At 41.5% G+C, this 11647-nt stretch overlaps 1 protein-coding gene across 1 annotated transcript; it reads right to left on the bottom strand.

Moving 5' to 3' along the window:
- Positions 1-413: 413 nt before the first annotated feature.
- Positions 414-7911, bottom strand: LOC311057873 (uncharacterized protein). The gene is made up of 3 exons (XM_084075002.1): positions 7759-7911; positions 3543-3644; positions 414-2897 (listed from the first exon to the last, which is right to left on the bottom strand). Exons 2-3 carry the CDS (start codon positions 3610-3612, stop codon positions 1342-1344), a joined length of 1626 nt encoding a protein of 541 aa, XP_083931128.1. The 5' UTR covers positions 3613-3644; positions 7759-7911; the 3' UTR covers positions 414-1341.
- Positions 7912-11647: the final 3736 nt, after the last annotated feature.

The raw sequence follows: 11647 nt of genomic DNA on the forward strand, positions 1-11647 counted from the left end.
CTGTAAGTGTAACACAAAAAGCCCTGGGGGCTCGTTTCCATTGTGGTCCTACTATGGAGCCCCATTGGGTGTGTAATGGAACACAGCGTGATTACATTAAATGGGATTGTCCATGATGGCCAGGAATTTAGTCTTCAGCAGGATGAAGACTAAACTCCTGGCCATCATGGACAATCCCTCCCACCCCCTACATGACACTGAGGCAGGGCAGAAAAGCTCCTTTAGTTACACCCAAGTTGTAAGAAGGAGCGTTATAGGAGATATTTCTGCCTGCAGCAATAAGACTGTACAACTCCACATCTGGTTGGCCTGATCAGGCTGATCAGGCTGTTTAGGATGCATGGGGGATGTGGGATGCAAGCCATTGGACTCTTTAGTGTTTGGTCTGCCATTTTTTTATATTGTAGGTTGACTATGCTTAGAGGGTTATTTTAGATGTTTTTATTAATATAATGTATTTGTATTGATGTCTATACTCTCTATGAGAGTTGCTGTAACACCTTAATTCCCCTCGGGGATGAATAAAGTACCTACCTACCTAAATCATAACATGAAAACTGTAAAATTCTACCATATGAAATGTGTGGTTTACATGGTCATTCCTAGTATAAGTGAACAAAACCCAAAATAATTTGCAATACATATGACTGCAGAGTCTGACTAATATTACGTCCTGATCAGAGAAGACTGATCAGATCCCGGCCCAAGTGGCATGCTACAGTCCCCACTGTCTCTTGAGGGGAGTTAGAGACAGTGCTAATTAGGGGGTTAGGGTTTAGCGTGGCAGGTGAGACGTTAGTGTTGACACTGGCACTGTGGGTTGACGCCGGGCCTCGCTCCTCCTTTGTCTGACCAAAAGTGGGCATTCACAATATACTTTTCAAATCTATTGCCTGTTGATCGTGTGCAAAACACTACAAAACATGAGTTCCGTAAATATAAATAAATAAATTAATGAATAAATAAATAAATAAATTATATCTAATTGAAGATCACCATTGAGTTCTAGGTTCCGGGTTCTAGGTGGCGCCATATTGGGAGGTGTTCAGCTCTTACTTTCAATGGTGTGACATCACATTGTCTTTCTATTATAATATACATCAATAACACCAAAATATTTTGTATAACTCAAGGAAGGTAATAAATAAAATACTTTTTTTTTTTTTTTTACATTTAACACATATAAAAAACTATTTGTTGTGGGGTTTTGAAATAAGAAAACAAGAGCTGGGATATGTCTCCAAAAGACGAGTCCTAATGGAAACTTCTGTTGACAGGAGCAGTATAAATATCCAAGATATTTGTGATCGTCTATCCAACTCCCTGACAACATACAGCTATTTAATTTGATCCTCCCAGTGAAGTGATTTCAGAGCACTTAACTGACTGAAACTCTTCCATTACACTGTAAACATTGTGACAAGCTTTTATGAGGACACGCTGGTCGACACGCTGGTGTTTCTTCAAGTCCTGTGACCGACTGAAACTCTTATCACTATGTTTACGGTGGGCAGGTTTTTCTCCAGTGTGGCTACACTGTTGTGTCTTCAGGTCACCTGACTGTCTGAAACTCTTATCACTATGTTTACGGTGGGCAGGTTTTTCTCCAGTGTGGATACACTGTTGTGTCTTCAGGTCACCTGACTGTCTGAAACTCTTATCACTATGTTTACGGTGGGCAGGTTTTTCTCCAGTGTGGATACACTGATGTGACTTCAGGTCACCTGACTGTCTGAAACTCTTGTTACAATGTTTACAGTGGAAAGGTTTTTCTCCAGTGTGGAAACGCTGGTGTTTACTCAGGCAACCTGACTGAGAGAAACTCTTGTCACAATATTTACATTGGAAAGGTTTTTCTCCAGTATGGACACGCTGGTGTTTCTTGAAGGAACTTGATTCAATGAACCTCTTGTCACAATGTTTACACTGGTAAGGTCTTTCTCCAGTGTGGACACGCTGGTGTTTCTTCAGGTCAGATGACTGAATGAAACTCTTGTCACAGTATTGACAGTGGAAAGGTTTTTCTCCAGTGTGGAAACGCTGGTGTTTACTCAGGTAACCTGACTGAGAGAAACTCTTGTCACAATATTTACATTGGAAAGGTTTTTCTCCAGTGTGGACACGCTGGTGTCTCTTCTGTGTACTTGAGTCACTGAAACTCTTGTCACAATATTCACACTGGAAAGGTTTTTCTCCAGTGTGGACACGCTGGTGTCTCTTGAGATCAGCTGACACACTAAAACACTTGTCACAAAATTTACATTGGTATGGTTTGTTTCCAGTGTGGACATACTGGTGTATCTTCAGGCCAGATGAATCAATGAAGCTCTTGTTACAATATTCACACTGGTATGGTTTTGCTTCAGTGTGGACACGCTCGTGTCTCCTCAGGTTACCGGAGCATCTAAAACTCTTGCCACAATCTTTACAGGAGAAAGGCTTTTCCTCATTGTGGACACGCTGGTGTCTTTTCAGAGAAGCTGACCTAGTGAAACTCTTGTCACAATGTTTACAGTGGAAAGGTTTATCTTTAGTGTGGATACGATGGAGTGTCTTCTGGGGACCTGACTCACTGAAATTCTTGTCACACCGTTTCTCATCATTGTCTTCAGTGGTCTCCTCCCAATCATCACTGTCTTCAGTGACTTCAGTGTCAGATTCAAGTTCAACTTCAACTTCAGAGCAGCGTGAAGAGATGTCTTCATCATCATCATCATCATCTTCACTTTTCACTGCTAGTAATGTTAACATTGACCCATCAGGCTCCTCTGGTCTTTGAAGTAGCTCCTCGTCTTCCTCTTTAATGTTTGGAGGCTCTGGTTCCTCCTGAAGAAGACTGGGGCTCCACTCCTGTTCAGGATAACCCTCCTCTTTACACACAACCATGTGCAGGATGCCTAAGAGCAGAACAATAACATTATAGTGAACACTGGATTTCTAAAATGTAAATCTATTCTTCCTTTGTCCATGTTCCATGTAGAAAATGAGCTATCACCTACTTAGATCGACAAAATAGTTACAAACTACAGGTTATAACAGATCAGTTAATTTCAGCGAATGTTTCCCCCAGAATAGGGATGCTAGGGTTCAAGTGGTTAAACATCAAAGCTGAGGAAAAAGCCCATTGAAGATCTTTGTTGTCTCCGCCAGGAGACTATGTTTTCACTTTCCGTCCCCCCCCCCCCCCTCGGCCAAGCTAACATTGGTCAAGCCTCACGTGACACGTGACAATACGTTGAAAGAGTGTGCTCTGATTGGCTAGTGTGACGCATGACGTATAGCGGCCTATAAATAGATGTGTCACTTTGAAAGAGTCTTAGCCTCTTTCAAAGTGAGGTAAGACGGGAGTAATCACGAAATGGCTGAGAAATGGCGGAGTAACACTTAAGACAGGATTAATCAAGTGACACTTAAGACAGGATTAATCAGGAACAGTACTGGCGGAAACCTGTGCTCCGAGGAGCACATTTTCTAGTTATTATTGTAACAGCTCTACAACAGATCAGAAAATATTAAAGAAAGAAAGAGCACAAGAAACTTACTGAGGTGTGGATGCTCTTCAGGTTCCTCCTGTTTAATAGAAATGTCCCTCGATGAGTCTGGAGAGTTCATCTTCACCTGCAGTCTGGACTCCACACACTGGTCTGAAATGAAGGAATTGAAAAAGGACTTAAATGACCCAGTAATGACACAATGGTCAACAGATCTCCAGTTATTAAAGTCAAACAACATACTGTATGAACGTTTGGTGCAAAGATAATGGTATATAATGTTTATATACAGTATTGTAGAATGTAGAAGACGTCACGCTTAACTAAAGATTACACAAGGGAAATGTATCAAAAGATGGATCCCAACGATGCAAATAATGGTTTAAAGTGAATACGGTGAAAGTAACCAATAAGTGCAGATCAAACTCTGAGCTGCCTGTGACCCAAAATAAATGGTAAATGGTGCTTTTTATATAGCGTTTTTATGATAAAAGCGCTATATAAAATGCACCAGTTTTATCCAAAGTGCATTACATTGATTGTGCCATTCACCCAGGCATTGATTCACACACACATTCATACACCGATGGCGGAGGAAACCATGCAAGGCACCAACCTGCTTATCGGGAGCAATTGCTCAAGTGTCCTTGAGCGTCTTGCTCAAGGACACTTCGACAGTAACTCCGGGGGAGCGCCCCAGCCCGGGATCGAACTAGGAACTCTACCCGGCCACTCTACCCCTGAACCACTGCCGCCCCAAAAATACTTCCCTCTGATGATAAACAGTTGGGTGTGGAGGGCAGCGATTCAGGAGTCCCGTGTTGGTGTTGGCTAGACCGCACACTTGCAACGCAGAATTTGGCCATCAAATTACAGTGTAATATAAATAGATATCCAATATGCCCTCTTTAAAAACCTTTGACTCTAACATGTCTGCAAAATGAAAGAAGAATGTTGAATCTGCCTTCATCCAGTGTTCAGAGTTTGGTTCTGGAAAGTTATGCAAATTAGGGCATATTCAATAATAGTAATAATACATTTTATTTGTATTGCACTTTACATTTGAAACAAACCTCAAAGTGCTACCGTACATAATGAAACAAGATAAAGAAACCCATTTGCAAGAAATCAAAAAGTATAAAACAGGTTAAAAACATGTTTGAAAACACGTAGATAACTTGTTTTTGGCCTTCTATTGTTCTCTTGTTCGAACTCGTTCCCACTTGCCCCCTACCCCTCTTCTTCTTCTCTCTCCCCACTCTTCTTTCTACGGAATTTAACGTTGCGATGGGAGTGATGTACAAAAACGAATTTCACCCACTTTTTTACCTTGTAAACCTGTGATGTGACAATAAAACTGATTCTGATTCTGTTTAAAAAGGAGAGGCAGGGTTATTAAACCGGCTTAAAAAGCTAACCGAATGCTTTGTTAAAATGGTAGGTTTTTAGTGCTCTCTTAAAAGTGTTCACAGATTGTGGAGCTCTGAGATGGTCTGGGAGTGTGTTCCACAGCCGGGGGGCAGCTGCACAGAATGCTCGATCTCCCATAGTGCGAAGGTTGGTGTGCCGTTCCTTAAGTTTGTTTGTATTTCCGGAGCGGAGGCTGCGGGTGGCGGTCTGTGGTTCGATCCAATTCCTTGAGGTAGGGGGGGGGGGGCATTTCCGTAGATGCACTGATGGGTTAACCCATTGAGAACTGAAGCCGATTCTACATGTCTCCTAAATCTCAACAGTTTTCTGAAAAACGTTTGTTTCTATATCAGTGGTGTTCAATCTTATTCATGTCAAGGACCCCCAAAATTATATGTATTTGGCCACGGACCCCCATCAAAATATTTTGTTCCAGGGACCCCCCAGAATCAAAGATTTGAGTTAAAAATGTTCGCTTTAAAAATATATATTTATATAGATTTGCACGCATTTTCACGATTTTTCAAAAACAGCAGATCTACAAGCTCGTAGCGCGGCACTCGGTGCCGCGCTATGAGCTTGTAGATCTGCTATTTTTGAATAGCCAAAGTGTAAAATTATGCTTTTTAGCTCAAATCTAAAAATGACACAGATCCAGGTCTTATTGGGTTAACAGGGTGATTTTGCATTCTGTCTGGGAGGAGATGGGAAGCCAGTGCAGTGATTTGAGAATGGGGGTGACGTGCTCGTATTGGCGCACTCTCCTAGCAGCGCTGTTCTGTACGTATTGGAGCTTTTGAAGGCTCTTGCTAGAGAAGTGCATTACAGTAGTCCAACCTGGAGGAGACAAAGGCGTGGACCTACTTTTCGGCGTCAGGAAGAGTGAGGGTGGGGCGGAGTTTAGCTATATTTTTAAGGTGGAAGATGGATGTTTTGCAGAGGTGTTTGATGTGGGTCTCATAGTTGAGGCGGGGGGTCCATTTTGACGCCCAGGTTGGTGACAACTGATGAGAGGGGAAGGTCCTGGCCGGAGAAGGTGATGCTTGGTATGGGGGATGATTTAACTTGGTGTGGGGTGCCGATGAGAATGGCCTCGGTTTTGGAGCTGTTGAGTTGTAGAAAGTTGTGTTTCATCCACACCTTTATCTCCTCCAGGCAGATGGTGATTGTGGTGAAGGTGATGGTGACGGGGATGACAGTGGGACTGTTTTCACATTCTATTCTATTCTATTCCAACAATTATGAAAACGAAATAAAACAATGATTGTGTCGCAATCCATTTAGCAATGATAGGGAAACAATTTCAATGCCATGCACCTGGATGGGTCACTCCAGGCCTGGAATGTTGCCATGTCTGTTGCCATGTTGCCATGTCTGACTTAGATTTGTGTTGTTAAAATGTTGACAAAAATATTCAAAATCGGCACGTTTTTATTCAAGATTCTTATTAAAATAGCAGATCTGCAAGCTCACAACGCCGCATCCCGAAACATTGTGAGCTTATAGATGGGCTATTTTCAAATATCCGATGCATATAGGGTTAATGTGGCCTACAGTCACTTTGAGCATGTTTTCTTACACCTCGTTTCTTATTTATCTCGCTAAACACTGTACAGTACAGCATGAGCATGACAAATGTTTAGATGCCTGGTGCATGATGACACATCTGGTCCAGAGCTTTAGCGACTTCTCTCTAACGCTCTGTTAGGAGCGCTGCTATTCCAATGGACTGAAAAATTCTATTACTGTGCGAGGTCTCCAACTTTAGTAAAAAATAAACAAAACTATTTCGCTAATCATCAAAACAAATTATTTTATTTACTCAACTGCGCCCTCTACAGATCTGGTCAATATAAATTACCATTGACCAGATCTGTAGAGGGCGCAGTGGAGTAAATAAAAAAAAATCCATCTGGCAGACATATTTCATTTTCTGCTCAAAAAGTGTATTTTACAGAGAAGGTGGGGTCCCGAGGCGTTCCCCACCGTGGAGAATAGACTTTCAACAACACAAAACAGCCTTTAATTTGATGAGTAGCGAAATAGTGTTTATTTTTAACTAAAGTTGGAGACCTCACACAGTAATAGCATTTTCAGTCCATGGGAATATCACCTCTCCTAACAGAGCGTTAGAGAGAAGTAGCTAACGCTCTGGACCAGATCTAGATGACAATAAGGAGCTCTTAACTTCACTCGATAATCTCATTGTTTAACATTACTGTGGACAGAGTACAAATCCTGCTCATTTACAAGCTACGTTTGCACCTCATTGCTTATTATGGAGATTAACCCTCACTCTGTAATGCTATAAAACAGTGGTTCTCAACCAGGGGTCCGGGGTCCTTGAAGGGGTTCCATGGGGTCCCCAGCCAAATTAATAGATAGAAACAAAATTGACCCTTATGTGTCTGTAACTACAAATGGAACGGGTCCATTTGGTTCCATTTGTATTTTGTACACTCTCAGAGTTAAATGAACACTGATGATGATGATACAGTGTAGATTGGGACCCCCAAGAAATCAAAATGGTTGAGTCCCTGGCATATCTTTTCAAATGGGGGCCCGTGGGCTAATATGTGTCAATTTGGGGCTCCTTGGCACAAAAAAGGTTGAAAACCACTTTTTAAAAAAAACACACATCGATTTAACTACAGTTAGTTTAATTATAATAATAGCGACATCAACAACATGCATCATAACACTGTATATAAATGTATGGCTGTTTTTAGTACTGGTTCTTATGTGTTTATGATCACATTAATTATAATCTAGCAAGTAAACAATTACATTTATGTTATATAATACATGACGAGTCAATAAATACAAAGTAAACCCAACATAATGAGTTGATCTTTACCTGCTGTGTTTCAGTGGTTGAGCTGCTAACAAACGTCCTCCTGCTGCTTAACGACGACACTGTTTAGAAACGACACGTTTTACTTTTCTTTGTGTTACATAAATATAACGGTTTAATGGTATTTTAAAGCGTCAACAACAGTCAGTCAACCATTGCGACGACTAGTCAACACACTACTGCATTGTGGGTACTGTATCTTCTTCTTCTGAGCAATTTATCTAGACGCCAGTTGGCGTATTGCTGCCCCCTACTGTTGGTCTCGGGTACTGTCCATTGTTTATATTCAGTAACGGTACTATCTAAGTCAGTGCTTCTCAAACTTTCATGCTAGGGATTGATATATATTTTGGCCGCGGACCCCCATCTGAAAATATGTTGTGCCAGGGACTCCCAGAAGCAAAGATTTGTGTTAAAGTGTTCGCTTTAAAAGAAATAGCCTATATTCAAAGATTTGCACGAATCTTCAAGATTTTTCAAAAACAGCAGATCTACAAGCTCATAGCGCGGCACTCTGTGCCGTGCTAAGAGCTTGTAGATCTGCTATTTTTGAGTAGTATAAAAAATGAAGGTAAAAATTATTGTGATGCTATATTCACACATTTGGCTGGGGACCCCCTCAAGGACCCCTGGGTTTGCCCTGGGCCTGCCCTAAATGTATTACATTTAGGGCAGGCGAAATTCCACCCCCCCCCCCCCCACCCCGAGATTTTCCCCCGAGTACCCCCCCCCTCCCTTTGGAGTGGGGGGGGGGGGGGTACTCGGGGGAAAATCTCGGGGGAAACAAGTTAACAACAACACTACACTGACTACAAAACTGAAAAACGTTAATAAAAACAATAATAAGTGTATAATCAATGTATGTATTTTTATTAAAAAATAAAAATAAAAAAACATGATGTCCTGCACAAATTGACTCATTTCAACATTGCAATTACAACAGAAACAATAACAGCAAAATCAAATAGTGTTCAAGCATAAGTGTCTCAAACGCTAGGAGACACAGACTATTTAGGCGAGAGGTTGTCATTGTACTTCTGTGTGTACTTTTTATGCCAGGTGAGTACAGGTGATGGCCCACTGGCCCAGAACCCCACTCCTGGCACTCCTGGCACCCCATGAATGAAGACAAAGGCATACATTTGTATCACTATAGGCCAGGGGTCTTCAACTGGGACCCCTAGGGGGTCCTCAGAGTTACTACAGGGGGTCCGCCAAATCTTTGTGTGATGTGATTTTTTTTTACATTAACCACTTGAACCCTAGCATCCCTTTTCTGAGGAGAACTTTAGCCAAAAAATAGCAGATCTTTTTACATTAACCACTTGAACCCTAGCATCCCTTTTCTGAGGAGAACTTTAGCCAAAAAATAGCAGATCTGGCTATTTTTTGGGCTATTTTGGGCTATTTTTTGGCAAAGAGGTGTTTGGTGTAGAGGGAAAAAAGAGCAGACCAAGTAAACAAAAAAATTGAAATGAAAAGGGTTGAAAACCACTGCTCTAAACAAAATAGGATGGTGTTAGGAACATTCTTTCTTTAACACACGTACTGGCCAACTTGGCCAATAGCCATTTCTCTTATTTGAAAGAAATCTCTTTTCTTTTTTTTTGTCAAACCAAAAAGGAACATGGCCAACACAACATGGCCTACACAATGACATGTGGCCCTCTTCTCTATTCATCCTTTAGCCAGTTGCTGAGGCAAACCAACTTGTCCACATTTTCTGAGAGTAAAGCTGACCGCTTCTTTTGCACAATGTGACCTGCAACTGAGGAGTCTTTCACATGTAACTGTGGATGCAGGAGCAGGGACGTGCACAGATAGACTCTAGGTGGTGCTAGAGCACCTGCCCTTTGCCCTCTTGACCACAAGTGCCCTTTTGAAAAATAGCAGTCATATTGCGCGCACTGTCAGTCCCTACGGTTGTAACTTTCCCTTCAATGTCCCACTGTGTGGATGCCCTGGTGTCTATTCAGGTCACCTGACTGTCTGAAACTCTTGTTACAATGTTTACAGTGGAATGTTTTTTCTCCAGTGTGGATACGCTGGTGTTTCTTCAGGTCATATAACCGAGCAAAACTCTTGTCACAATATTTACAATGGAAAGGTTTTTCTCCAGTGTGGATACGCTGGTGTTTCTTCAGGCTACCTGACTCACTGAAACTCTTGTCACAATATTTACAATGGAAAGGTTTTTCTCCAGTCTGGATACCCTGGTGTTTCTTCAGGTTACCTTTCTCACTGAAACTCTTGTCACAATGTTTACAATGGAATGGTTTTTCTCCAGTGTGGACACGCTCGTGACTCTTCAGGTGACTTGACCATCTGAAACTCTTGTCACAATGTTTACAGTGGAAAGGTTTGTCTTTAGTGTCGATACGCTGGAGTGTCTTCAGGGGACCTGACTCACTGAAACTCTTGTCAGACCGTTTATCATCACTGTCTTCAGTGACTTCAGTGTCAGATTCAAGTTCAACTTCAACTTCAGAGCAGTGTGAAGAGATTTCTTCATCATCATCATCTTCACTTTTCACTGCTAGTAATGTTAACATTGACCCATCAGGCTCCTCTGGTCTTTTAAGTAGCTCCTCGTCTTCCTCTTTAATGTGTGGAGGCTCTGGTTCCTCCTGGAGCAGACTGGGGCTCCTCCCCTGTTCAGGATAATCCTCCTCTTTACACACAACCATGTGCAGGATGTCTAGGAGCAGAACAATAACATGATAGTGAACACTGGATTTCTAAAATGTAAATCTATTCTTCCTTTGTCCATGTTCCATGTAGAAAATGAGCTATCACCGACTTAGATCACCAAAACAGTTACAAACTACAGGTTATAACAGGTGTTTCTGGAAACTGAAGCTCTGAAAAGCCACACTCCAAGTTTTAGAAAGATATTACCAAAATACATATTTTGAGTACTAGTAATTCGTATTTCTATCTTCAGTTACTTATTTATTTTGAGTCAAGAAACAATGTTAAAACAAGACACACATGTGGGCTTTGATTTGGGAGTAAAGCCGTCTACAATAGGGTTTGTCTGTATGCAGGGAGTCCGCCAGACACATTTTGCCTTGGCACATCTGAAAATAGTTGAAGATATACTTGTTGGAATGTCTAAATCACAAAAACCCTCTATACATAGTACACTAACCTTCAATACATAGTGAACTAATACTTAGTTGAATGGGGTACCGTTTTCTATGTACCCTCTACAACAAATCTCTTTACCTAAAATAGCTGATCTACAAGCTAGAGATCTTGTCGATCAGTTAAGTTCAGTGAGTGTTTCCCCCAGAATAGGGATGCTAGGCTTCAAATGGTTCTGTGTTATTATTGTAACAGCTCTACAACAGAACAGACAATATGAAAGAAAGAGAGAGCACATGAAACTTACTGAGGTGTGGATGGTCTTCAGGTTCCTCCTGTTTAATAGAAATGTCCCTGGATGAGTCTGGAGAGTTCATCTTCACCTGCAGTCTGGACTCCACACACTGGTCTGAAATGAAGGAATTGAAAAAGGACATTAAAGACTCAGTATTGACAGAGTTGTCAACAGGTTGATCAATTGGACCCCTAAATTAATATGAATGTGTCCACGACCCCCCCCCCCCCCCCCATCTAAAAAAGATTTTGTGCCAGGGACCACCTAGATTTGTGTTGTTAAAATGTTTCAAAAAATATTCAAAATAATAATTCAAGATTCTTTTGAAAATAGCAGATCTGCAATTGCTCATCGCGACACATTGTGAGCTTGTAGATCGGCTATTTTCAAGTGCATATAGGGTCAATGTGGCCTACAGTCACTTCTTTTGGGCTTGTTTTCAAGAGACCTGGTTTCTTATTTCTCTCGCAAAATCTGGCAACACTGTACAGCCTGACAAATGTTTAGTTG

This window comes from Gymnoscopelus microlampas (genome assembly GCF_963454915.1).
Source record: "Gymnoscopelus microlampas genome assembly, chromosome: 12".
Taxonomy (NCBI): Eukaryota; Metazoa; Chordata; class Actinopteri; order Myctophiformes; family Myctophidae; genus Gymnoscopelus; species Gymnoscopelus microlampas.